This window comes from Myotis daubentonii, chromosome 9, assembly GCF_963259705.1.
Source record: "Myotis daubentonii chromosome 9, mMyoDau2.1, whole genome shotgun sequence".
In the NCBI taxonomy this organism is placed as follows: Eukaryota; Metazoa; Chordata; class Mammalia; order Chiroptera; family Vespertilionidae; genus Myotis; species Myotis daubentonii.
The window spans coordinates 31,542,417-31,558,078 of record NC_081848.1 but is presented as its reverse complement, the minus strand read 5'-3'; the positions used below and the strand labels follow the sequence as shown (position 1 = coordinate 31,558,078).

Sequence of the window (15,662 nt, the reverse complement as noted above, 5' to 3'; positions counted from 1 at the left end):
CTTAACACAAGTTATAGCTAGTTAATGGCAAAGCCAGAATTAGACTTCAAGACTTCGAACACCCATATAGAGATCTTTTAACTAGATCATGCTTTCAACCACTAATGCAGTGGTTCTCAACCTTCCTAATGCCGCGACCCTTTAATACAGTTCCTCATGTTGTGGTGACCCCCAACCATAAAATTATTTTCGTTGCTACTTCGTAACTGTAATTTTGCTACTGTTATGAATCGTAATGTAAATATCTGATATGCAGGATGTATTTTCATTGTTAAAAATTGAACATAATTAAAGCATAGTGATTAATCACAAAAACAATATGTAATGATATATGTGTTTTCCGATGGTCTTAGGTGACCCCTGTGAAAGGGTCGTTCAACCTCAAAAGGGGTCGCGACCCACAGGTTGAGAACTGCCGCACTAATGGAATCTTATTGAGAACTTTTGTCATTGCTACTACGAAAATATCTTTCATTTTAATCTACATTTGTAAAACACTAGAGGCCTGGTGCACAAAATTCATGCATGGGTAGGGTCCCTAGGCCTGGCTGGCGATCAGGCCAGATCAAATACCCCCCCTCCCCCATGCCTTCCTGCCTCCCAGCCTCCTTCTCCCCTCACTCCCCTCATCACCTGCCAGGCCACTGGTTTCCCACCATGTTCCACGCTGCCCCTTGGTGGTCAGCGCACGTCACAGTGAGCGATGGAACTCTCGTTTCCTGGTTGAACTCCCAAGGGGGACACTTTGCATATTAGCCTTTTATATATATAGATTAGCTAACAAACATCAGGATCCATTCCAAATGTCCAGCAAAGTATTAGGGCAGAACTTCCATCCCTCCCAGCCTCCACAAAATTATGGCCAAGTCATTAGGAGGCTTCTGGCTAGTCATGGCTCCACCAAGTGGTGAAAGAAGTCTTCAGGAGCTTTCTAGACATTGAGCCAGGATCCTGAGACTGCACAGGAAAGGACATACTCACTGGGGAGGTTATTTTGCAGTCAAGTAAAGCATTACAGAATTACAGTATATTGACGAACATGGCTACTATATGTCCATTTTTACTAAACAGGCTTCTTGCTTTTCACTGAGAAGCATTTGAGGAATATTTTATGGAACATTTTCTGACAGAGAGTGATTATGGAGTAGACTCTAAAAAGGCTGGAGATCAGAGTCTTTCAAACCCAGCCTCCACAGCTGCCCTCACTCCATGGCATGTTATGGAATGCCCAAACAGAGGAAGCCCAGATGGCCCCAAAGGTCACGCTGCGAGGGAAGGTCTTCACATCATTAATTACCTGCACAATTTTGCTAAAGTCTTTTAAAGCTGTTCATTACTTTTTAAAAGTTCTGCTGGGGTATGCTTCTTTCTTTCTTCCTGTCAGTCTAAGTAGTGATCTTGCCTCTTCTATATTTTATAACCAAAGGCCAGGTAAAGTGTCATGAACAGAGCAGGCACTGAATAAATGTTTGTAGTTACCAACAAACAGATCAGGTGTCCATTTGTCAGGAAATATTCTAAGGGAGACCTTCCTGGAAGATGATTCCTTTACTTCGTGAATGTTTTTCTAGGATTCTCACCCTTTACTGAGATAGAAATCATCTGAGTGATCAGGAACTATAAATCCTTTGAAATATTTACGAAAATCCTCATTGTTTGTAGAACATCATCAAATGCAAAAGTGCATGTTGAGGTGATGTCATTAACTCATTGCAATCCTATATAATAAAAGTTGAATATGCAAATCAACCAAACATCGGAATGACTGGTCACTATGACGCGCACTGACCACCAGCGGGTAGATGCTCAATGCAGGAGCTGCCCCCTGGTGGTCAGTGCGCTCCCACAGGAGGAGCCCAACTCAGCCAGAAGTCGGGCTCACAGCTGGTGAGCGCAGCAGCAGAGGCAGGAGCCTCTCCCACATCAGCGCTAAGGACCCCTTGGGTATGACTGTCAGCTATCCCGGAGGGGTCCGGACTGCGAGAGGGTGCTGGCCAGGCTTAGAGACCCCCTCGCCCCCACAGTGACAAATACTGTGCACTGAGCCTCTGGTGCAACTAGAGAGCATGCAATCCAATTGGCTTACTAATTTTCTGGAAAGGGTGTGAAACAATGAATCTTAATATAGTTTATGCATAAATCATTTGGACTTAATGGATCCACATTTTCACTCATGTTTTATTAAAATCCTTTGCCACGGGCTGCAGTTAGGTAACTAAGTATACATTAGTCAGAGAGTTGAAAACATTAGAGCCAGGTAACTGAGGTAATTTTTCGAGATGAGGTCATTTTTTCCTCCCGCACCAGATGGGTGCTGCAGGTGGGAACCATAACACTTTGATCTCTTCCATATGACTTGGAAAGAAAATTAGAGGTTAATGTTGACATTTGTTTTAACTTGTAAATGAAATATTTTATAGTAAAAATCACTGTTAAATTGTAAGCTACTGTGAAAAGAAACACTTGTCAGCATGCTGTCTTTTTGTGCAACTGTCAAGTTAAAAATCCGAACTCTAAAATAGAAAATAATATGAAAAATTCAACTCTGTATCTGAAACAAAAGAAAGTCCTTATTTTCCCTTAGCTGGCAAATTTTTGTGAACTGTGATGGTATAGTGACACGTTTTGGTTTGTAGCCCATGGAATTATTCTCACACTTTCCTATCTGAGAACGCAGTTAATCTACTGCCCTGCCTCAACGGATTCAGTATTTCTGTTGTGTCACCTTTGTGACTCTCAGTTGGCAAGTATTGCAGTACATTTGAATTCACATATACCCAAATCGGTTAGAATGTAGAGATGTGCAGACCTGGCTAGAAAAGTCCCAGACACAAAGACCGGGCCTCGCTGGAGGCCTGGGTGTGAGAGCACAAGTCTACAGGGAAAAGGTGTGTTCTCATTTCAGAGAGTTTTTCCACTATGGGTATGAATAATCCATGTAGACTGCCAATTCAGTGATCCAAATCAATGATGGCTGTTGACAGTAGCAAACCACATAGGTGAGCCTTCCCACGCATCATCACACTTGGCAGCAGGCAGTCATCCTGCTGTACCTTTGAAGAAGCCCGATCGGGGGCTGTAAGCTAAGGGGGCATAATATTGAGTTCTTTCTATACGTCAGACGCTGCTAGGTGCCTTATAAATAGTAGCCTATTTAATCCTTACAACAGCTTTCAGAAGAAGATTTCTGTTCTCACTTTACAGATAATGAATTTGAAGCTCAAAAAGATTAAGCAACTTATTCAAGGTTACATAGATAGTAAGTGGTGGATCCAGTATTAAAACATGTCTGCCTGTGTCACTCATCCATCTTATCTATTTCTTCACTTGACAAGGATTTGTCGTGCATCTGTCATGCTCGGGGTGAGATACAGGGATACACAAGAATAACATCACCTCCAGTCTCACGGAGTTCCCAGCCATTCTAACAAATTACAAAGGTTATGTTCTTTCTGCCATACCCAATTAATACACCGACTGAAGGGTAGACAGTTGTTTTGTAGAGATTAGTGGAAAAATGAAAGATAAAAGAAAATTTGTTAAAGACTATTTGAAAAGAAGTACTTTAGTACCCATGTCCAATCTCTGGAGTATTCCTGTTTACTATCAAACTACCTGAACAGTGGGCCTAATTTCCCCTTTTGAAAAAATATTATTTTTGATAATTTTTATTATTAGATGCAAAAGCAATTAATAGCTGATGAACAGTTACTATTAATAAGAATGCATTATTATTATTATTATTATTATTATTATTATTATTATCTTTTACTTATAAACCTCTTAACCATTTAAAAAATACTTTAACGTGTGTTTCTATTTGCTCTTTATGACAGCCCTGGCCAAGCCTGATTCCTTTGGATCCAGATTTCTTGGTGCTCGTAGAAAGCAGTTCTTTTGCTTTGTCTTAATTTTTTAAAAAGTAACATTGATTGAGCTGCTGCTATCGGTAGTGCATTCTGCCAAACACGGTGGAGAAATAAAATGATTTAAAAAGTTCAGTCATTGCTCTTAAAGAAGCTTGATCGGGGCAACAGATAGATAACATAAGGGAGTGAGCCTCACTGTTTGGGGTGGGCTAATCCTGCACCTGGGCTACACATGGAATTCAAGAATCCAATTGATGAAGGACGTCACGGGATTGTGGTGGATGTGAGGTGGAAAAGCAGTCTGGGTGCCTAATCTTGAGTAAACACCAGTAGAGGGGCAAGACAAGAGTTTATTTACTTCTCTTACATCTCTTTTCAAAACAGGTATTTCTTACTAGCTAAGCAACACAATGGAAACCCCAGCGAAAGCAAGTAAAAAGGATACCCACGATGGGCTGCCGAAAGAAGAGAGACTGTCTATCAGTGAAGCACTTCTGCACTATCAGTAAGCGTGGCTTGTAAAAAACCCAGCGGTTTCCGGTTTCTGTGTGTGAATGGCCACCATCATCCTTACGACTCATGTAAAAGCTGTCCAGGGAGCCGGGCTGCAGGGGATTGGAGGCGGGATTGCATGCACTCTTGCGCCAAGTTAACAGTTTGGGAAACTTGGACTATCACGTAGCCCAAGCAGTAGCTATGGAACAGCACTCATCAATGTGGTTTTAGCTCCCTCCCTCCCTCCTGTTTTATTGGTCACTTTCCCGTATACACACAACACGCAACACGGAATAGTTAGCATACATTCACAGAAGAGTCAACGAGGAAACTTTTCTTCTTTATTTAACTTTTCATTTCCAGACATTCCAATTTGTATTCTCTCCAAATAGCTACAAATCAAATACAAATGATTTGGCATTATTTTTAGTAAGAATAATATTTTTTAATGTTTCCCTCCCCGGAGCTGGAGACAAAACTAGAGGTCACACCTCCTCTGTGTTCATGTTTTACCCGACCAGTGGGAGCTGAGCCCCTTGACAGCTTTTGAACCCCAGCCTTGGCATAGGGTGGGTGTTTTAATGTGTAATTCTTAGGGAGTGAATGAATGATTATAGGTCAGTCTCTTTCCAAATAAGAATGTACTTCATTCATGCATTCATTGAACTAATACTTGAATGTTTGCCAAGAAGGAGGCAGATGCTGGGTACTAGGTGACAACAGTGAACAGGTCCCTGTCTGATGAAGCATGAGAGACAGACATTAGATAACTAATTCAAGCTTTTTTTTAAAAAAGAAAAAACACACATAATTAAGGTGCGATGAAAGAACAGAGTGGGGTGCTACAGAGGGGTCAGGGAAAGCTCATTTTAAGAAGCAATGTTTCAGCTGATGTCTGGGAGAGGAACAGGTGTTATGGAGACAGAGCGGTAGAGAGAAGGCTTATGGGAAAGACACGGGTGAGGAAGTGCTTGTTCCAGTCCAGGAAACAAGAGAAGGCAGGGTGAGGGCAAGAGGGCAAGCGCAGACTCAGATGCCCTTGGCAAGTGTCAGGTGAGCAGGGCCCTGTGGGGCCCTTGGGATTTGGGAATGGCAAGCCATTTGTTGGAGGGGACAAGGTGGGAAGTGGGGAACCTGTGACACTGGTGACTAGGCCTTTATTTGAGGGAATTATTTTTAATGCAGGGAAACTTCATCTGCTTCTTGAGAGACTGAGAGAGAAAGACCCATGGAAAGGGACCTTTCACGAGGTTCCCTTTTATTTTCTGCTTGACATAGCTTTAATAACCAGATACTACCAGCACTCACTTCTCAACCTAACTGCAAAGCTTCCTCATCTCGTCTTAGGAGAGATGGACAGAAAGTCAGCCTCTGTGACTACAACCTGGTCTCTAATGTGCTTCCTCCCCACCTTACCCTCCACCCCCTCCCCGTTTACAGTGACAACGTCCAATCACAACTGTTTCTCTCTCTCCTGGGTCAACCAGAGGCCAGTCTTTCTCCTATGTCACAGAGGTTTACAAAGAGGCAACACTGAAAAATTCTCATAATGTTGCCCCGATAGAAAATAAACATCCCATGCTTTTGTTCTCTTTGCTTTGTAAAAACTGAATAATCTCATGGCCTGGAACAGCCAAGGCCTCACTGCTAGGGACACTGTATCATTCCAGGTGTTCCTAGGTGACAGATCACCAGGACGTCCCCTCATTCTCTGAGAGAGGATTCTCCCAGGGTCCCCCAGCAACCTCTAACATTTCTCATACACAATCTCAGCTCCTAACAACAAGCTGAGAGCACATAGTAGGCAGTCAATGATTTCTGAACAATTGAACTTTTTAAAAATATATCCCAAGAAAATGAGGTCATGAACTTCCATGGTTATTTGTGAAGATCTGAGGCTGTTAATGATAAACCTATAAGGTGACCAGCTCTGAGCAATGATGGTTTTTATTTTCTCCTTATATTTGCCTCCCCTCATTCCCCAGTTTTCCACAAAGAGTATGGATATAGATATAGAAAGAGATGTGCATATTATTATTGGAGGGGGGTGGGAGAGAGAGAGAGAAAAGTATAGAACATTTTGGAATCCAAATTTATTTTCCTTTGCAGAACTCTCAATAAAATTGCATAGAGGGAGAAAGAGGACACATTACTAACATTTTAAAAATACAGGGAGGGAATAGAAAAGGTGACATTCTGTATACTAAGAATTTGACATCATTGTGCTTTAGAATAATAGTGCTATATAGCCTTTTAATTCTCTTTAATATGTCCTACCTCACTGATTTATTATCCCACTTTTTTCAGCATTTAGTATGCCATGTGGGTCACTAGGGCACTGAGTAGATGAGGGAGATATGAAAAGGAAGAAGTACAGAGAATGGTGAAGCTTGAATTCCCACAGTGGCTCACAGCGTGGAGTCCTGAAGCTCAAATCCATCTCTCTGTGAGGCCTGACAACATGGAAGTGAATTCCAAGGAGAGTCTAGGCCAGTGATGGCGAACCTTTTGAGCTCGGCGTGTCAGCATTTTGAAAAACCCTAACTTAACTCTGGTGCCGTGTCACATATAGAAATTTTTTGATATTTGCAACCATAGTAAAACAAACACTTATATTTTTGATATTTATTTTATATATTTAAATGCCATTTAACAAAGAAAAATCAACCAAAAAAATGAGTTTGCGTGTCACCTCTGACACGCGTGTCATAGGTTCGCCATCACTGGTGTAGGCTAAGGAGGGGGGCGATGATGCCGCCAAAACCTTCGGGGCATCTCAGAATTCCCCTGCAGATCTTTCTGAACTGCTCACTGCAGAAGGAACACAAGACAAAACCCTCAGTTGCTTGCTCCTCTCTTCTCTGAGGGGAGGAATGGTAGGCTTACGTGTAGGGTGGCCAGATGCACCAAATGAAAATACAGATGCTCAATTTAATTTGAATCTCAGGTAAACAACAATTTTTTTTTTTTAGTACAAGTGTGTCCCATGCAATATCTGGGGTTGGGGCTGAATGTAATCTCCAGTTTGCTCTTTGCATGCTCAGTCACCATCAAGGTAGGCTCTCAGTCTCACACCAATGGAGACCACATACTTGGCACCCATTTCCCTGCTCCACCCATGCAGAGAACTAGGATTACCATATTATAATTGCACAAATGTGAATAATTAGCGTAGGCTCTTTCAGATCATTTTCATTGATAACATTTCTATTTTTCTCCTTAAAAATGGGAGGTAGAGCCCTAACCAGTTTGGCTCAGTGGATAGAGCGTCAGCCTGCAGACTGAAGGATCCCAGGTTTGATTCCGGTCAAGGGCATGTACCTTGGTTGTGGGCACATCCCTAGTAGGGGGTGTGCAGGAGGCAGCTGATCGATGTTTCTCTCTCATCGATGTTTCTAACTCTCTATCCCTCTCCCTTCCTCTCTGTAAAGAATCAATAAAATATATTTTTAAAAAAATGTATGTGTCAGGAAAGAAGCTTTTATTATTTATAGAAGAGATGACATACTAATGAACTTGAACCAATAGGTATGCCTAGTTTACCTTTCCATTTCAAGAAGATGGGCACGCCTTATAAAGTCTTTGTTTTGTCATTTTTATCTGAATGTTTTTAGAATTCTAGAAATCATGTTTTCAGTGTGCCCTTTCTAGGGTCTCTTAAAGCTGAATTATTTAAAGGTAGTTAGAAAGCATCAAAATTACTACTATGAAATACAAATGGTGATTGATTTTAAAAACTGAAGTTATCTCTATCTTTTACTGAGTAAAATATACCCAGAAACACAAAATCACTTAAGAGAGGTTCTTATCCCTACATGGGTTTTTATAATCTATTTAATACTTTATTTCAACTCAAATATTTTAACTCTTCAATTTTGACTCACTAATTTTTCCTAAGATAAGTAATTGTAACAAATGTTATCTTGGTTTATTACCAGCTTGCAAATAAAGGAGAATGTAGTAGAACGATTGATGGTGCAGATAAAGAATCTTAGAGAAAAGAACCAAAAGTCTCATGACAGAGTGAGTATAAGATTTAAAGCCTATTTATAGTCATTAAACATTTACACAAATGCTTAAAAAAATTTTGAGTTATGAAATGTGCCCTAGGAAATTATCTTACTTAGTGCTTATAATTGGTTAATTTACAATCTATTTAAGTGTGGTTTTTTTGTACATGTGAGGCAAAAGGGTATTGCTGTTCCTATTATATTATTTGCAGTGTCAAAGGAAGTCCGTTTGAATTTTGTTATTTAAATATGTTTTTAGTGATTTTTAGAGTGAGAGGAAGGGAGAGGGATAGAGAGATAGAAACATCGATGAGAAACATCATCTATTGGCTGCCTCCTGCACGCCTCTTTCTGGGGATTGAACCCGCAACCCAGTCATATGCCCTGACCAGGAATCAAACGGGTGACCTCTTGGTTCATGGGTCAATGCTCATCCAATGAGCCACACCGGCCAGGCTGAATTGTGTTATTTAGATCATGAGGATGCCGAACGTTAGGTTAAAAATTTTAAAGTTCTGAAACCACATTAATCTTCTAATTTCTTCTTTAATCTAAACATTGTTTCTTTATTTTTAATTTCTGTATCTGTTTTCTTTTAGATTTTTTAGAGTGCGAATATGTAAATATTATTTGAAAAGTACAATCTTAGTTGCTAAATGACTAATTTAATGTTTAAGATTATGTGTTGTTGTTTTTTAAATCAGATTAAAATGGATATCCAAGAGGTGCTGTATGCAACTATAAGAACTAAAGACGAAGAGAAATAAAGTTTGAAAGCAGTAAATGGTCATTAAACTTATCCCATAAAGCATCTCATGAATGGCGAAATACTGAGGATGTCCCCTATTAAAACATTAACTTTATATGGACCCTGAAACTTGCACACTGAAATGTTATTTGAGGAGGGGGGCTTTTGTCCAAAAAAGACTATCTACACATTTTTAAAAATACATTTTTATTGATTTTAGAGTGGAAGGGAGAGGGAGAGAGAGAAACATCAGTGATGAGAGAGAATTATTGATCAGCTGCCTCCTGCACGCCCCCCTCCAGGGATCGAGCTGCAACTGAATTGAACCGTGACCTCCTGGTTCATAGGTCAACGCTCAACCACTGAGCTACACCAGCCGGGCTAAATGTAATTTTCTATCCAATGGTTACTGGGATTAAGTTTAAGTCTCCCATATTCCATAAACTTTTAAAGATATTATTGTATACCTTATTTAATTAAATATTTCTTTCTCACTTGGTAAGCCTCTATTTTGAGGAAAATCCATGTAAACGCTTCAGCAGATGTACTTGATTACTGTTGTTTTTCATGACAGAATGGACGCTTAAAGGATGAACAGATTTGGCACATACGGAACCTAATAAAGGAACTGAGTGAAGAGAAGTCGGAAGGATTAAAAGTAACAAGAGAGGATGTCGAAACAGCAATGAAAGAGAAGTGGAAGTTTGAAAGAGACCAGGAACAAAACTTAAAAGGTGACGTACGAACTCGGGAGTTTACCATAAAGCTGAATCAAGTTATGTCTTGAATGTATTAACACTGCTGTTCCCTAACATATCAGAAATGCTGTGACCATATTTTGGAGGATATCATTATCACCACAACTACAAACACATGGAGGTAAAGGAACAGGAGAGGGAAGTCACGGAGTGGGCAGAGAGCTGGAATCAAGTGAGGAGGAGGAGGAAGGGCAGGGATGAAAACCAAAGACACATGAAAACCATCTGACGCTTACACACTGGACGAGATCATGGCAGACGCCACTCTGGACTCCTCACAGTGGGGGTCTGTCCTTTCTGTTGGGGAATTCTCTTGCTTGGTGGCCTCATTGGCTTCTGCCTCAGTTCAGAGACAGGAATGATAAGGTGAATATAACCATGAAGCTTCCCCCGACCACGATCTCTACCGAGCTCAGCCCCACCTCACCTCCATTTAGATGGGCAAAGAGGGATTTGCGGTGGAAAAGAGGCAGTGTGGAGGACAGGTGCAGAACCTGAAGGACCCAGGACATACTCTTGCCATGGGCTTAGGAAATACCATGATCCTGGGGGTAAGTTACACACACAGTTTTGACACTTGTATTTTTTTTTTTTAATTCCTATTCCTTTATCCCAAAGTTGCTGCTAGGATTTCTAAAACTACTTTAGCCAGGGCCCTATCAACACCACCTCTGCTAGAATGCTGGAAAGCATGGGCAAGAGACTTGAGTGCTATCAGGAAGCAGTACTAGAAGCTGGGACTAGAATGTCCTGCATTTCCCCGTGTGTTTCAGGGAGCCTCCTCACCCAAGCACCTGGCACAGAGCAGGCATGCATTCAAAGATAATTTGCTGGTTTGAACGAAACAGTTACCAAAAGCAAACATTAACCAGCACACTTCATTCTTGGGGGTCTCCAAAACTGTCCCCATCCACCTCCCCCTCCCCCAGTTCTTTCTGGGCAACAATGATGTCATGAGGTGGTAGGTATGTATGGTGCAGGGCTCCTCTCCAGGAAAGTGTTGCTTATGTTTGGAAGGAATCCTTTCATCAGTCCGTTGAGATGGGGGTGAGACCAAAACAGATCCTCTGATATGCTCACTGAGCGGCCTCCACAGGGAATGGGCCCAGTGACTTGAGGTGTGCCTGCTTAGGGTTTGGGCTGAGTGCCGGGCGTGTATGTCATGCAAGGCTGGGGCCCAGCTGGATGCCTGAGCACAGCAGAGGAGGACTGGACATGCGTGCCGTCCAAGGAAGAAAGCCGCCCACAGAAGCCGAGGAAGAAAGGGGGAGAGAGCAGGTGTGTCTGTTACGTACAGGTGGTCACTGGCCACTGGGCTGGTTTGTGGAGTAGCAGCCATACCTTCAGCTTGTTTCCATGCAGAACCTCAGACCCGTCCAGACCTACTGAATCGGAACCTGCATTTTGACAAGGTCCTAGGAGATTCCTACACACAGTGAGGCTTGAGAAGCACTGATGTAACGCCTTCCTTCCAACTTTAGTTAGGACTCTTTCAGTTACCAGGATAAAAATCTAATCCAAACTTGCTTAAACATAAAGTAGATGGTCAGATAACCAAGCAGAAAAGGCAGGTGCCCCAGAGCCTCACATGCTCTCAGATCTCAGTTCTTATATAAAAAAAAATCTCCCTCTCCCCTCCCTACCTCACCTCCTCTCTCTTCTTTCACCCTCCCCACCTCCTTTATCCCTGTGCTCTCTCTGTCATGTTGTCCCCATGAGGCTGGCACTCAAACCATAGACACCTCTGATCTTACATCCTTATAACCTCAGAATGGAGACGAGAGACATGCTTTCCACCAGTTTCAGTAAAAATATTTCTCTGAAGGACTCAGCATGTGCCTAGCTTGGGACACATGCCCACTCCTGGACCAATCCCTGTGGTCAGGAGAAGGGGCCACTGTAACTGGCCTACATTCAGGGTGGGGCAAAAGTAGGTTTTCAGTTGTGAGTATGTGAAACATAGTTTATTTCTTGAACTTTTACTTATTAATTATTGTAGCATTTTTCATGCAAACAACTTTATTTGACAAGGAGCAGGAAAAGGGTGTTACCAGAAGGGAAGAGGGTTCTGGGAAAGTAGAGCAATATGATGTCAACTCGCACTCCCCCCCAAAAGCCAAGGTGGCACAAGGGCTGAGCCAGCAACCATCTGCTCAAATGAGAGGGCGCTGACCACTGGGGTTAGAGGCGGCTTACCTGTCAAATGACAAAAGCAAGTGCCGTTTATGAAGGGGTGTCAAAATCTATGATCTTACATCTTTGGAAGAAGACATGTCTGGAGTCCTCCTGGGCCTCCGGACTGAAGAACAGCCCTCCCGCCCGACTGGAATGCATCTGTCATTCCTTAAGCATCTACTGAGCCCCAACTACGTGCCAGACTCTTGCTAAGAGCTGGGCTTACAGAGACGAGTTGAGAGGGTTAGCTGCCGTCAGGAGCTCTCAGAGATGACTGAGAGGTGGTACTGGCCGCAAGGAGCTCTCAGACAAGAGGGTGTGTGGTAGTGAGCCGCGTAGCCATTATGTCATGGCACCTGCCTCTCTGTAACGCTTCCTTTTCCAAAATATCCAGCAGCACCATATTCAGCCTGAAGACTGAGTGGCACATCATGCTTAGCAAGTGCAGCAGGACCAACGGACACTGACATAGTTGAGATGGCTCCGTGTCTGTACCTGTTTAACTGGGGAGCATATCTTTCACTCTGAAGTCTTATAAGTGGGTGTGGGGGAAACTTGTTGTTATGACTATCATACACTATCATTTCACACAAATGAACTCGAGATGACAGGCTAAACAACTCACTTATAGAAATGGTTGCCAAGGGCTATGGAATGATAAAGGATGAAATCACTTTGCCCAGAGGCATAATGGGCAGAAAAATGACAATTTACTAATAAAAAAAAAGTGTGGGACATCATATATTGTACACGAGGAATAATTTAAACTTGTGGGTTCCTAGGCATATAGCTTAATTATCTATTGTAGCTTTCAATCATAGCCCCAAACATCTACCTTAGAGTTGAAATTTTAATTTTAGATTTTGAATCATGAGGGATAGTTAAACAATAGTTTGAATAATTTAGAGTTCCTATATATATAAAATAGGATTTATGAGATAACAGCATTTTAATATCAGATTCATCAAACCAGATGGCAACATATAACGGTGGCAAGGACAGCAGAAATGACATGGTGTTTTGATTTTCTTTCACAGATATGCGCTTGCAAATAAGTAATGCTGAGAAATTATTTCTTGAGAAACTCAGTGAGAAGGAATATTGGGAAGAGTACAAGAATGTAGGGAGTGCACAACATGCTAAACTCATTATCTCCTTACAAAATGACATCAATAAAGTGAAAGAGAATGCGGAGAAAATGTCAGGTCAGTTGCAACAAAACCAGTTCAAGTTCAGTAAAAACACTTTAGAGGGCAGACATTTGATGGGGGGAAAAAATGGGTACTCCCTGAACCATCCATTCCTCTCCCCTGGGTCGGCACCAGCAGCTTGGGCCCCAGGGCAGAGGTGGAGGAGGAAACAGAGAAACTATCCCAGGACCACCTAAGAAACTGCGGAGGGGAAGAAAAGGGAGGGGAGGTGGGTGGAGAAACCCTGCCAGCAACCAAAAACGTTTCATTCAGTGGGTGGTGTCTGTGCTCCCACGCACGGGGGCTGGGTAAGTTCAGTGAGGCAGGAGGGTGCTGGGGTCGGGTTATGTTGGAAAGGAAATCCACCTGAGGTAAACTAAAGCAGTCTCAAGCAAACGCTAAGTTGTAGTCAGAAAACACTGGAGAACAAACACGACACAGAAGTGGAGAGGGTATGGAGCAGGATGACGTTAGGCGTGAGGACGCACCGGGTCTAGCTCTGGGGAACATGAGGCCACCTGTCTGTCACAGAGTGGCTTAAAGGGACACCAGAGACCCCGAGACAGGAAAGTCACAGGAAAGAACAAGTGGGAGAAAGCTGGCCTGAAAGAATGCGGTGGGTGGATGGCAGTTCTGAGCCCAGCTGGAGATGGTGCCCAGCATGGTAGTGGGTTCACATGAGGTCGTTGCCATCATCCTCTGCTGAGGGCCTGTCCAGACACTCTGCTTCTAGACTAATTTTCATGTAAGTTTCCCAGCTCAGGGCCTCAGGTGGTATAAATGCGGCCCCAGATTAGTCTGGGCTTGGAATTACACTTTTCCAAAAGGTTCTCCTCCCCAAAGAAAAGTACAGAGTGTGACACCTTCCTCCTCCTGCCTGTTTCCCCCGCCACTCAGTCCTCTCTCTAGATAAAACCACTGTGACCAGTTTCTTAACGTAGCCTTTCAGGAATATTATATACACAAACAGCATGCTACGAGTGTGACTTTTCATGCAACAATGTGGACATCATTCTAGATCAGTACATATTAGCACCTCCTCATTCTCCCAATGGCTATTTGGTCTTGTTGTACTATAATTTTTTAACCTACTGATACGGATTTGGGTTGTTTCCTGCTTTTTACTATTACAAATAATGCTGCAATGAATATCCTTGTACATATCTCATTTTACTGTGATCAGTATTCTTGTAGTCATGTACTTTCATTTATGTGTCTCTCTAAAGAGAAATGGCTGGCCCACCAGCCCATTTATTTTTATTTTGAGAGCCCTAGCCCTCCATAGAAGTTGTACTAAGTTTCCCCACATTTTCAGTAATGGGCGATATTATCCAACTTTTTGTTTGCCAGCCTTAAAAGTAGAAAACTGGCCCAGCTGGTGTGGCTCAATGGTTGAGCATTGACCTACGAACCAGGAGGCCACAGTTCGATTCCCGGTCAGGCCACATGCCCAGGTTTCAGGTTCAATCCCCAGTGTGGGGCATGCAGGAGGCATCCATTCAATGATTCTGTCCCATCATTGATGTTTCTATCTCTCTTTCCTTCTCCCTTCCTCTCTGAAATCAATGAAAAATATGTTTTTAAAACGTAGAAAACTGTATCTCACTATAGCTTTAATTTACATTTCTCTTATTATGAACACTAGTGAATATCTTTTCATAAGTTCAAGAAGCATATGAATTTTCTTTCATATGAACCAGTTCACACCCTTTGCCCACTTTCTATTGTATAGTGAAACATTTTCCATTGTTAAGGAAATTAGCTCTTTAACAGTGATATAAGGTACAAATATTTTTCCCATTTGTCATTACCCTTTTATTTTTGAGGTGTCTATGAGAAAATTTTGTAGTTTTATATTTAAATCTTTGACTTGTGTTTTGTGTGTGTGTGAGAGGTAGGAAATTTTTTGCCAGATGATTTTCCAGCTGTCCCAACATCATTTATCAAGTAATCCATTTTTACCCTACTGATCTGAGATGTGAACTTCATCATATTTTAATTGCCCATGTGTATTTGGAGATCTTTCTGTACTTTCTATTCTGTTCCATTGATTTGTCTATGTATTTGTGCACCAGTGCTATACTTCTAAAATAGTTATTTTTCTAGCATGTTTAAAATGTTTTAAAATTGTATCCAGCATTTCTTTATATTTTTAAAGCAGAAAGAGTGATTTTCTCATATAAACTAAACTCATTATCTTTTTTGAAATTTATCTTTATTGTTGAAAGTATTACAGATGTTCCCTTTCTTTTTCCCATTGGCCCCTTTCACTCCCCTGCCCCCATTCCTGATTATGTTACCTGTGTCCATCAACCATTATCTTGATTAGACATTTGGATGATTTGTTTCAGCTAAAAATTTTCATTGCTTGAGGTAGTATCAGTCAAGTGAGAGCTCTCCTGCCACTTGCCATGCTC

The 15,662-nt window shown here is 41.9% G+C and overlaps 1 protein-coding gene across 1 annotated transcript in view; it reads left to right on the top strand.

The window, feature by feature from the left end:
- CCDC83 (coiled-coil domain containing 83) overlaps nt 1-15,662 on the top strand; it is a 40,641-nt gene that overhangs the window by 2,097 nt on the left and 22,882 nt on the right. The window contains exons 2-5 of the mRNA XM_059708227.1: nt 4,254-4,374; nt 8,303-8,387; nt 9,697-9,856; nt 13,093-13,260. Coding sequence (XP_059564210.1) covers nt 4,280-4,374; nt 8,303-8,387; nt 9,697-9,856; nt 13,093-13,260 — 508 coding nt within the window. The 5' untranslated portion in view covers nt 4,254-4,279. The remainder of the gene's footprint in view (nt 1-4,253; nt 4,375-8,302; nt 8,388-9,696; nt 9,857-13,092; nt 13,261-15,662) is intronic.